Source organism: Epargyreus clarus, unplaced genomic scaffold, assembly GCF_041222505.1.
Source record: "Epargyreus clarus isolate Ecla_fem2 unplaced genomic scaffold, WU_Ecla_fem_2.2 ptg000003l, whole genome shotgun sequence".
NCBI classification, from domain to species: Eukaryota; Metazoa; Arthropoda; class Insecta; order Lepidoptera; family Hesperiidae; genus Epargyreus; species Epargyreus clarus.
Window position 1 is genome coordinate 4,859,239 of NW_027332211.1, and position 12,803 is coordinate 4,872,041.

The 12,803-nt window shown below is 38.9% G+C and overlaps 2 protein-coding genes across 7 annotated transcripts in view; one reads left to right on the forward strand and one right to left on the reverse strand.

Annotated features, from left to right (window-relative positions):
- Positions 1–1,268, forward strand: part of capt (adenylyl cyclase-associated protein 1) — a 51,575-nt gene extending 50,307 nt beyond the window's left edge. For all 5 annotated transcript variants that reach the window (XM_073084528.1, XM_073084540.1, XM_073084511.1 and 2 more), the window contains exon 9: positions 37–1,268. In XM_073084528.1, coding sequence (XP_072940629.1) covers positions 37–126 — 90 coding nt within the window. In that variant the 3' untranslated portion in view covers positions 127–1,268. The remainder of the gene's footprint in view (positions 1–36) is intronic.
- An 831-nt stretch (positions 1,269–2,099) lies between these two features.
- LOC140750775 (uncharacterized) overlaps positions 2,100–12,803 on the reverse strand; it is a 61,854-nt gene continuing 51,150 nt past the window's right edge. The window contains exons 3-13 of one of the 2 annotated variants that reach the window (XM_073084501.1): positions 9,934–10,111; positions 9,386–9,620; positions 6,635–9,291; positions 6,340–6,546; positions 5,928–6,095; positions 5,659–5,794; positions 5,246–5,452; positions 4,801–4,935; positions 3,540–3,823; positions 2,819–2,988; positions 2,100–2,493 (exon numbers count right to left, since the gene is read on the reverse strand). In XM_073084501.1, the coding sequence (XP_072940602.1) occupies positions 2,116–2,493; positions 2,819–2,988; positions 3,540–3,823; positions 4,801–4,935; positions 5,246–5,452; positions 5,659–5,794; positions 5,928–6,095; positions 6,340–6,546; positions 6,635–9,291; positions 9,386–9,620; positions 9,934–10,111 (4,755 nt within the window). In that variant the 3' untranslated portion in view covers positions 2,100–2,115. Of the gene's footprint in view, positions 2,494–2,818; positions 2,989–3,539; positions 3,824–4,800; positions 4,978–5,245; positions 5,453–5,658; positions 5,795–5,927; positions 6,096–6,339; positions 6,547–6,634; positions 9,292–9,385; positions 9,621–9,933; positions 10,112–12,803 lie in introns of both variants that reach the window. The other variant, XM_073084493.1, reaches the window with a different exon arrangement.

Consider the following 12,803-nt stretch of genomic DNA (forward strand, 5'->3'; position numbering starts at 1 on the left):
AGTATGTGTTTTAAAATTAATTTGGTATAATTCCAGACGGAGCACCCGATTCCAGAGCAGTTCAAGACGTTGGTGAACAAGCCGCCCACCGGCCTCACCACGTCGCCCGTCGAGAACAAGGGCTAAGGGGAAAGTATCACCAAACCCGGGAACCTAGTTAATTACGACGATTAGCTCAATGGAGGCGAGCACGACTATTTCAAAATTAGATAAATTCTTAGCACGTCTAGTACCATTAGATCACTTTATCACTTGCCTCGGATATAACGGGCAAACGTTTGTGTCGTGGGCGGAGCTTTGTTACGGGGGGTTGAAACAGGGCGTCGGGAGCGGTAAGAAAAGACCTGAAATTTGTTGGCGAAAAAAAATTAATATTTTTTTTCTCACCCTATACTAAGCGAAGGAGGATTTTCTCTAAAAGTTGGCGCATAAGGTGTGTTTATGCCAACTTTTAGAGTTCTTCTTTTCTCGCCTATGCTAAGAAGATCCGAGTCCCCTAAACCCTCCTCCCCCCTGCCTCGTGTACGCCCATGTTTCACGTACAGAATTAACATAATACGATTACGATAGGATACGTAAATAATATTCCAACATCGGTTCCCGGAGTCAGTGTTGATCAGTTTTGTTTCACTATAAGAATTCAATATTCATTTCTTGCTCATTTCGCTCGATTCTAGTGTGTAAGACATAAATCTAATATGACGTAGATATAACTGTAATTCAAGTATTTACTGGCCTTTGTGTAATCTATACATACATGTTCCTTACACTGTCTTTTGTATTTGTTTGTGACATTGAACGCGACGTATCGATAGCTCGATGTACCACTCGGTACCGCATGTAGGCTTAGTTAGGCGTAAGGTGTGTGAATGTCTCGAGTTTGAATATTAAAATGGTTTAAATTTTATCTATGGCTATCTGTAACTTAATAGTGATTCTAAAACCCCATTAAGCATGACCATATAACAGCTTTTCTATTGTTACTTTTTAAGTAATCGTGTTATCATCTCATCTCATGCTACTCTCAACACATTTTAAATTAGGACATTTTTAATTTCGATTTATAATTCATAATTATACGTGTTATAATTATTTGTATTCAGTTAAAGTATTATGGCAGTGATTAAGCTAATCATAATAATTTGTATTTCAATGATTGTAGTAATGACATTACGAATAAGAATTGTAATTATTTATTATGCCATTCTTATTTTGAAAATATTTTCTTTTAATTTATTTCTCAAGAGATTAAACTAATTTTTAAGAAATGTGCCTTTTATTTATTGACCACGCACTAATGTAACACATAATATTGTAAAGAAAATCTATAGTAGTTACAGTTCATAAGTCTTTAATTATACATATTAGACTAGGCATAAGTGGTAAAAAATACAAAGAGGGGATACAATAAATAAATAACATTGTTTTTAAGTAAAACACCAAAAAATGTTTAAATTTTATTTATTCATGGCTGACGTCGTCCATTTGATCACAGTGAACAATAAGTCAAACGGAAAAGGTCATCCATGGGTTTTCAATAAATAGTTCGTGAAGAAGTAAACAAAAACAGTGTGTATCCTGTGATATCCTTATATAAGCTATATGTACAACCTCAATATCATTAATATATTATGTATATGTATGGCATAAGCAGCTATTTGCTGTATTGCGGAATAAGTACGTGGTGTAGTTCTGGTCAGATTTTAAGGTAATTGTAATTGGAAAAGGGGCGTTGTATTAACTTATTGTTATGGCTCCAGCACTTTATATGTCTCATTGGGTGACTCCTTACAAACGGGAGAGCCTCAAGCGAGCTTCATTTCCCTATGTCAATGCGATCATCAAACTAAAAAGAGCAGGATTTAAAGTCAATAACAGATGCATAACTACTCCCAAAGACTTGACGAGGAATACCTCGTAAGGATGCTTTGACAGAAATATATAAGAAATATATGTGACGGTAAAACGCAATATTCGAACCACGAAGTCTTGTCTTCGAATATTTCAATTTAGTTTATATTTAATAAACTTAGCTCTACTTATAAAATATCAGTCGAAATCGGAAAAGTATTCTATACATAAATTAAGTGGATTATCACTGTCATTAAACAATTCTTAATCTGGATCGAGTTTGTTCGTGCTATTTGATGCTTGTTTGTTGCAATGCCACTCGTCGCTGCCATCAGAACACTCTAGGAAGCCGTTACATACGCTCGAAGCTGGTAGGCATTCACCTAGCGGACACCGGTACCCTCTGCACGTGTCTTTATAAATTGGTCGCCTATTCTCCGCAGTTTCTAAGTCTGCATAGAAGTCGTCGCTCGAAGCATTCTCATTGATTCTAGTTTTGTTGACTCTTGGTGCGTATTTCTCCATCACACTATCAATCCAGTCTATATAGTTGGATACTTTAGTGTAGACTCCTGGTCGGTTAGCCCGGGCGCATCCGTACCCATTACTTGTGACGCCGTAAATGTACCACTTGTCTGCCTCCTGGAATTAAGTGGAAATTGGTTACAGACAAATGAACATATTTATTGACAGTTAAAATGTAGGTATAAAACACAATCAAAATAATGATTGGGAATGAATGAACTCTACTAATCAATATTTGCGAAGCCTTCAACTTGGTTGCAAACTGTGCCATTTCGTACATTGCTAATTGTATTTTAGATGAGTAATGTCAGTTGCATGACGATTGACGGTAAGTGAATTAATAATGGATCGAGGATAATGCTCATCAGTTCGATAGATAGTAGCCAGTTATCAGGAAATTAAAAAAAGATGATGGTTTAGATATGCAAAATCAAAGGTGTACCTGGCAGAGTAACGGGCCGCCAGAGTCACCAAGGCAGGCATCGCGCCCCCCACGTTCATATCCCGCGCAGAACATGTCGTCCGTCACGCGGTACAGCGGCAGCAGCCGCGTGCGCCGCCGACACTCCGCCGTCGAGATCACCGGCAGCTCCACCTCTTGAAGTGTGTCCGCTGTAAACAGTTTTATTATGGTATACGTTTGGAAGGTGGTAGACATCAAAAGATGGTCTGTTTAAGTCCTAATTACAATACGCGTCTGCAATATGAGGCATCTTACAATTAAAAACCTATTTCAGTTTGGTTAAAGTCCGCTCTGAACTTGTTGCGCGAAGGTGTAGTCAGAGAGTTAATGCGGTCGAACACAACTTTAAGCATATACTCCGTAGCAACAGTAGGTAAGGGCACACTAACGAAGCTATGTACCTGTGGACGAGAGCAGGCGGTGGACGCAACTCATTTCTATATTCAGAACGGACTAAATGTTTGGCGCGGCCTCTATCAATCTGCGCCCAATATTGTGCCGTGTTGGATTACAAAGCCACAGTACTTTTTTCCGATGATTGTCATACTTTTTGCAAATTTATCATTCAACTGTGATCGGTAACACACAAACAAACGTTAAACCTTCTTACTACCTTTTATACAGATCCTATGTTTACATCTACATGAGACCTATGGTCTACTAAAGACTTAGATTCTAAACAATCAGTAGCATAACTCACGGAAGACCCGCTCGTGCTCGTACAGCTGTCCCCAGCCGACAACAGTGCAGTGATGCCCGGCGGGGGGCTGCGCGCGGGGCGGCGGCAGGCAGGCGGGCCGCAGCCGCGCGTGCAGCTGCAGCGGGTCGATGCGTAACAGCGCGATGTCGTTGCGGAACCCGCGCGGCGCGTACTGCGGGTGTAGTACCACCTGCCGCACGCGCGCCACGCGCTCCCACGGCCCGCGCGGCCATGCGCTACGACGGAGCGCACCCAAACGCGCTACCCAGTGCGCTTCGGTTGCCCTACACAAAGTGTTACTTAATATCCATTTGAGTATACGTGACTGATTGACACAGAGATCAACGTACAGCAACATAAGTTGAATCCTAGACAAAGTGTAACTTATATAACTATCTAAGTAAAATTAGATGACCGATCGTCACATAGATCCAGCTCAAATCGTTGATTTAGAATCTTGAAATTTTACACATATTTATTTATAGTAAGGGAATTTTGAAAATTCCACTCTTAGTCTTAAGTTGGTAAACCTAACTTTTGCCTAAAACTAAATAGAATCTCTTCGTTAATAAGCACCTAAACAAAATAAGTACAAATATTACAATAACGATAAAGATCGCTTTTAATAAAGTATATCTCGCTTGTTCGCTATTATGTGTGAACTACTAATGTACAAGAAACATGTAGGTCTCCAATGGCAAATGGGTAATGTAATTATAACTTGTTTCGTTGGATTGAACAAGTTATAATTATACTACCAATTGGAATAGAATTAGTCCCAAAAGGTATCCACGTACCTAAGGTAACATTCATATTCATAATTATGTTTATTTGAAATTGTTCTTCATAAAACTCTCATGCGTAAATTATATTCTTCCATCTTTGAAATCAAAAGTGCCTACCAAAAAGAACAACTAGATAATATTTTGAAAGGTCTTTTAGACTTTTATCCTTTACCAACGATTATATTTTTCTTTTTGTTAATATTATCAGTCTAGTTATTTATTTTTCTTATGTTATCCAAAATATTCTTGTGAGTAACAGTTTATCACGATAAACTGTTACCCCGCAAAATCCATGGAATTAGTTTTAAGATAAAATAGAATGGTTATGAAGGTAATATTCGGAGATAATGTCGATGTATAGCAGGTAAGGAGGTCGTATCGGTAGCAAACTGCTACATTGTTTGGAGGTAAGGTAACTTACAGGTATGTAGCGCACATAATTAAGTGCTGCTATAATATTGTATAGTAATACTCACTGATAAAAGCAATGACTAGCCGAGAGCAGCCACTGCGCAGCGACCAGCGTGGCGCCGCACTGGAAGTCGCCGTCGCGGTAGAGCGCCGCCTGCCACGGCCACGCGCCCTCCGCCGCGCCGCCGCCGCCCACCACCCTGCCCCACCGTACGCGCTCGTCAGATACACGCCTACCTTCCCTACCCATACAAAATTGCCGCTATTGCACAGCAATTTCGCTGGCAATATTGTCGGTAGCCAGCACACACTATTAATATACTTTGGTAGAGCCACCAAAGGTAATGTCAGTGGCGCTATCCGACAATATTGCCGCTAACTCGCACTTTTCCATTCTGTCTTTATGCTTTATAAGTCGAGGGATTTGAGAGGAACCAAATCCTGTACGCGGATAAGTCACGTATCGATAATGTTTTAATTTATGTAATGGTGGTAGAATAAAAATAACACCTAGGAGTCTGCGCGTCAGCGTGGGGCCGTATACCGCAGTCGAAGTCCTGACAGCGCACGCGCAGGGCCCGATGTCGCGCGCACGAGGACCGCCTGAAGGTGAGCCTGGAGTCAGCGGCGCGCGCGTTGGCGTTGTGCCACACCTCCCAGTAGCCCGCTGAGCTCGTCGACCGCCCTTCACGTGCTTCACGCACCCAGGGTGAATCGCTGCGTAAAAAAAATATTAAATTCGAGGGGATCTGTGACAAATCTGAATTTCTAAAACATACTGGATAGGTAACATTGATAAATAAAGAAATAAATAAATAAAATAAGTTGAAGATCGTTGGTAGAAACATGGTCAAAATTTGACCTGACAGGTTAAACTTAAGCTTAGACTAATTATGATTTTTTATAAAAATATTTTCACTTACTGGAATGTCATAGCCCGACAAACAGCTCGTCCAAGGTCTGGCAATTTCAAAGAGCTATGTGCTTGTTCGACTACGTCCTCAAAGCTTTCCACGCACAACCTACCCCACACACCGCGTTTCCGAACCATGACAAAACCTGAAAATTGACACATTATTCTTTACAAGAAATTAATGAAGCATAAATAAAAGTACCAATGTAGAAAGAAATATAGATACAACATAGATAAATTATGAAATGAAGTATCAGAAAGTCATTAGTATTAACTGACCTTCTTCGTTATACGGTATAACTTCGTTACTATCTATTTCATCAGCGAGAGCTACGCAACTCTTTTCGTCGTCTCCAAGCGGACAATCTGGTGTACCGTCACACACCCTCATCATATCAATGCATTGCCGAGCGTTAGCGCAAACGTATTGACCTTCACCACACCAATCTGCAAAATGTACGAAAATGGTAACTAAATTCTTTTATCTTTATCATTTGCTATCCATTAAAAGGTGAGTGTGTTAGGTATTTACAAATACAAATTTACCCAAACAATAAAAAACATTTACATTAATCACAGACACTTATATAACTGGGAATCGAACCCAGAATTATATTCGGGACTATATATGCCACTAACTTCTTTAAATGTAATATGTGTTTTTGCATTATTCAGAACAATAAAGTCTTACCGCATTTATTCTCATCAGAATAATCCCAGCAGTCCACAACGCCGTCACAAATTTTAGCCTGTGAATATTCAGCACGCAAATAGTCTGCGCAGGAGCACGCGCGCTCATCCTCTCCTCCGGGGCAGTCTAACAATCGGTTGCAACGAGACGTCAATGGAAGACAGGCTCCACTCGTACATCGAAATGACGTCGCATTATTGCATATCTCTAAAAAATATTGATATCAAAGCTTATAGTGCGTAAGAAACATATTAAAATAACACAAATAGTCGTAATAACGGTTTTAAAAATTTACCTTCTGCATCAGGTTCCTTAGTATTATCTTCCGTTTCTTTTTCATATTTGGATTGTGATGGTTTACTATATGTCTTCTCTGGTTTATCAAAAGTATTCTCTTCATGTTTACTAGGCTGTGCTTTGTTGTACGTTTTCGTTAGAATTTTAAATCCGGCTTGATTTAGTGTATAGCTAGATGGAATTGCTTTCGTTGAAATTATTCCTCCCGGCGAACGAAATAAACTATTGTTATTATTATCTGAAATAGTAGCAAGACTCGCAAGCTGTCTTAATTTATCTACCGTAAGAGTATTTGATTGATTTACAGGTATTTCCAGTACAACATCTGGCTCTAAAGCTAACTCATATGCTGGTAAGCTTTGAGTTTTATTCGCTTGCTTGCTACTAACGCTCCCAGTTACATGATATGATACTCTATACGTACCTTTAGGAATATTTGTTTTGTTTACATTATATATATTTTGGGATAGCCCAGGATCATTCAGATCATCACTTGATTTTGGAAGTCTGTTACTATTGGAAGTTGACTCTACTTTAATAGAGCGATTAAGGTTAGCTAAAAAAACATTTTCTTTCATTATTTCAGCATCGACATTTGTAGCAGTGGTTACTATTTCCGAAGCTTCTGGCATGTTTCCTGACAAATTATAGACTTGTAAGTAATCTTCAGTTCCAACCTCTTCAATTATCTTTTGAGCATGTTTATCACCAAAAAAACTACGAAAACTTTCTTGTGGAGTCATGGGTTCGATTTTTATTTTTGGTCTAGGTCTTAAGGGGCGATTTAATCCTAAGTTAGACTTTGCAGGCATGAGAGTAATTACCCTGGGCGTAGTAGTCTCTAATTCGTCATCCGATACCACTTCTACAGAACCAATCACTTTAGCGGTATCTTGTCGATCTTCAGATTCGTCATCAGATAATTCTTTTGGTGGCGGTTCTGTCGTTGTTGGCGAATATTTCCTAATGATATCTGTCAAATTCCGCAGTACAGAAAACTTACTAGGAAATCTAGGAGTTGTGTTAGGGAACACAGCGTCATTTCTTGTTATAATTGCTTGTAATGTATCATTGAAATACTTTTCAGGAGAACTTTTACTAAATGTGTCATTTTCATTAGTAGACGTATTTACGAGTTCCCAAGTGTGATGAGGAGTACTCGTGATAGGTGGTATTATTGACACTTTGTTATTCGGACGTTTAGTGGAATTTTCTTTTGAATGGTGTTCTACTGCAGCTTTAGTAGAACTACTTGGTGCGGTTTCTGTACTAAATATTATTTCAGTTGAAGTACCTTGTGTTTGTGTATACGTTTCCGTTGTTGTACTACTAGTTGTCGTTATATTTTGTTTCTTTAATATTGATGCTCCTTCTATAGAGACTTTCTCTGTGCTGTTATCTTGTACATCATACTGTGCAACATTTATAGTCACAGAGGTAGTTTTTTCTTTAGGTGGTCTTTCAACTGGTTTTCCATCATTGTCATCGACGTTTGTTTTTGATTCTAGAATATCTTCAACTACTGCACTAATTTTGTCTACTGGAATAGGGTGGGGTTTGGGATAACTTGATCCTAGAGTTTCCATATCTTTTAACGGTGGCACAAAGGTAGGAAGGGTAAAACTTGTATAAACAGGATTTGCTACATAAACATCCGCTGCTAAATTTGGATCAATATTGTATAAGCCTCCAGGTCTTCGCGTTATTTTCTCACGATTTTTTACAGGTGGTATGGGAGTGAGAATACTTTCTAACAACGCTATGTCTTCAACTACTTCAGCTACACCTATTCTATCTTTCGCATTTTGTTCACTGACTATTTTGTCAGGTTCTGGAGTCGGCTTGCTAGTTGTTTCATAATAAGGCCTTGTGATTGGTCGCCATGGTTCGTTATCAATAACATGTGGAACTGTAAATAATGTGTCAATTTTCGGTAGATCCTTATCATGATTTTCATTAGTTAGTAAATCTAAAAGTATTTGTGAAACATTAGCTGTTGTAGTTGAAACAGTGGTAGTAGAAAACGTGGAAGAAACTGGTTTAGCAGTACTCTTCTCAAGAATTCGGCTAGTTGTTGATTCAGTCTTTGGTTTTATGTTTATTGTTGATTTTATTGTGAATGGTCTACTTTTTGGCGTTGTTACTTGAGGCCTTCGATTTATTGTGGTCGATTTTGTTGTAGTTGTTCTCGTAGTCGTGGTAGGTTTAGAAGTGGTAGGTTTACTAGTACTTTGCGATTTTTGTGGCACAGAATTTTGTTGTAACTTTTTGTTTTCAGTTATATCTGCTTCTGTTTTCGTAATTTGGAATGACCCTTGTACAACTGGTATGTTTTCAGTATCTATGTCGGGTTCGTCAGAATTTTTCTGTTTCGAGGGTTGATTCGGTTTCACTGTAGTTTTTCGAACAACACCAACTCGACTTTGTAGCACTTTATCCTTTCCATTTTGCGGTGACAAATTCTTTGGATGACTGGATGTCATGCTTTCGTTTAATGCTTCCTTAACATATGACTCTGAATGATATGTGTGTTCTAAATCTCTTTTAATTACTATACTAGAGGTATCTATTTTAATTTGTCCAAACGCTGGGTTTTTGGACGCTAAGTCTTGTATTAATATATTTTTCAATGATTCTTCTATGTTATTGACGGAACTGAAACACGCCAAAGATAGATTTTAATATAAAAAAATAATAATATTTTTGAAAGAAAAGGTTAATACAGCAAATTGTGTTCAAGTCAACAAACCTTGGTATTTTTCTTCTGTCTAGATACAATCTGAAATGAACATCTAGTCGTCGATCGCCAAATCCTGTGACATGAGCACCAGAGAACGCCTGCCTGAGATTGGAGGGCGTGGAGTACACTTGTCTAAGGGAGACTCCGTACCGACGCGCGCGCTCCTTCCACGCCGGACTGCCCGGCACACCACCGTACACATCACCTCGGGTCACTCGAAATGTACCCTCGAATGTCATAATTGCTGAAAGCGAGCAAATTGTTAATAAAATCTTTATTTTTTTTTTAAATAGGAAATAAGCTTGTACCGATGTGATGGTAAGTGGCACTGCCACACATATTCTGTTATCAGTGCCAGCTATAATGGGAATTCTACACGGAGATAAATGGCTTGCTATCCCTATATGGGTTTCGTCACGACACCCTTCAAACCAGTATTCAACGAATAATATTGCTGTTATAAGGCGAAATTAGATGTGGATGTGCTTACGGATTCGAGCTACGACGGATTTTACTGCTTTCAAATGCATATTTTCATTATATATAATATAACTTACGTTCGCCATTATCTGGCCTGAGCGCTCCCATGTAGAAAGCGAGCGCTGCCACTGCCAGCACGGCGACCGCAGCAAGCAGCGCCCCGCCCACCAGCGCCGCTGAACACAGCCCACCGCCTCTCTTGCCACCGCTACTGGTCGCGCGTGGGTACCCTCCTCCAGCGAACCGGTACTCACTCTATAAATAAAAAGTATATGATGAAAACCAATCCTTCCACGATCTTACAGATGACCACTGCAGAAAAATTAAGTAAGTGTGGTTTGTTCCTGTAGTCTCCGTCGTCCACGTCGTCGGGTACGTTTTGATTGTTTCCCCCTCGTAAACAAAAAAAAAGTGTAGGACTTTAAAATGTATCAAACAAAGATCTAATTAGTGACGTTTTTTAACACAGTGACCACGTTCGGCTGTGAGTTTTGGTAATAGATCAAAAAAAAACCAGAAAGGGTCCTGAATATCTTTTAGATATGGCTCTTAGTCTTAGAAAAAACTGCAAGGTGGATCGATAAGAATATTGCATAAAACTTAAGCACCCCATTATAACTCCTGTTTCATAATGCCAGTTATTGTGAAATACCGCAGTGCTTGTCTTCTGCGCGGTCACTTAGCCTTTTTTACTCGCCCCTTATTTTTTATGCTTACAGTTTAAAATTACATTATGGTTTTCCATAAAAATTCCTGTATTCCATTAAAGGACTCGATGCCATCAGCGCATTATATCATAACGTAATGTAATGTCTGGACATCGACTTTACATTGTAACGTGTAATCAAACGCGGCATGTGCAATATGGAAAGGGAGCTTGTTAACATTGTTATCAAATGTCCCGTCAGAAAATGTCGGCGGTGTCTCGCGATGATTACCGGCGAGCGGCTCTGGGAATCGCCGGCGGTGGGCTATCTATCTGTATCTCCCTCCACTCCGGCCCGAAGCCTCGTTAATCATACGCCAATAAAACGAAACGCTTCGCACAACGCGATACGGGCCGAATACGAAACGTTATCGCCCATGAACGGATGTATAATTAAGCTTCGAAGCAATTTTCGTGAATTAAAGTGGCCTTTTTATTAAATATTCTACAGGTTATTCCTCCTTACTGCTCTATATAATATTACAATATCGAAAATATCGGACTTTACAAGCACGTCATCATAAAACGTCAGCGACCAGAATGCCGTGATTACATTCGTCCTTACTTGTTCTGTTATCCAACATAAAAAGGACCAAAAATTAAGGCGAAATACTTTGTTTATTCTTATCGTAATGAGTCACAATGAGTGGAGACGCTTGTAAAATTCCTACATTCCTATAGTTTTTGTGGTTGTGCCGCATCATTTTCAAGAACAAGGGTAGAATTACGATGAGACAAAAATTTCTGCTCATTGGTTTTTTTGTCCGAATAATTACGTCGGCGATCATTATAAAAGGTTTCACATTTTGCAATGACAACGAAAGAAGAAAGTCTAACGTAGAGATTCTACTTTCTATAACTATATAGATACTGCTCTACTTAATTTAAATGCATAGCATCGTTTATAAGACGATTCGCTTGGCGCACTAGCCTGATCCTCGGCTTAAGAAGAATAATGGCGACTAAATTATAAAGTAGGTTATCTGTTCGAGCATCTAGGTTGGGATAGGTAGTGTGTGTGATTTAAGCTACTCGTATAAAATTTCTGGCACGACACATACGCCCTATAGACATCGTCATCTTATAGAAATAAGTAAGGGGTCCTACTTAAAGTTGATCACAAATACGTTACTAGCATTAAAAAATAGTATGTAACTCATGTATATAAGTACGAATAAATGTTTCTTAACTCAAATATTGTAGTCATGATATATGTATTTGCACACGAAACACGAACAGTTTTACCAACACTAAACCTGGTCTATATAACCGGTAATATATAAACGCAACAAACATTTTAAAGGTAGTAGAACACTTTTCAATTCAACTCCGGAGACACCACCATCATCCCTATTTCTTTTTGATAAGAGCAAGGTTAAGCGCTGCTGTGTTTCAGTGATAAGGAAAACATTTATGCTAGGAACATTTATACTTCTGACACGGTCTTATGTGGGGTTGATTACAAATGTCCATGGGCGACAATAGCCACTTACCAGCAGGCGGACTGCATGCTCGACTGCTTCATCTATATAATAAAAACCTAACCTTTAACGAGCAGATAAATAGTATCTCATCGAACCACGTACCCAGACGTATCTCGATCGGGCGTCCGGTATAATTACAATTGTTACTTATTTATTTACCAACGACACCCGACATCCGCCGTGTAATTGTTGCTCTTAAATGACGTAATGAGGGCTTTGAACCTGCCCAAACTGCATTGTTACCGCTGAGCCATCGCCGCTCTCGAGAAGTGCAACAATTAATCTTTAATTGCTACTTTTAATATATGGCGTAATATACGTAACAACAGTTATGACGTAACGCGGCACGTATGTACTTAGAAAGACATGTTTGCTATATCATCCACTTATTGTTGTCTCACTGGGCACGGGTCTCGCAAGATGAAAAGAGTTTAGCTCACCAATACCATGTCGACCAAGTACGGATTGGAAAAATTCATCATTTTTTTATCGATCATATTTTCTCAAGAAGTTTCCTTTACCATTAGCATGTCATAATTAACTTATAGATCACAACAACATGTATTTTTACATAATAACATTGGAAAATTTGATTTGCGTCCTAGAATTTGAGACCGAGGCTACCAACATGAGAGGCCGCAAATTAAATTAGAAATATTCTATTCAAGTACTCACTTAATTATTAAAGAAATAAGTATTTTTGCATCATCAAAGCTTAAATACCAATTATAGAAATATATGCGTAATATTAAATAAA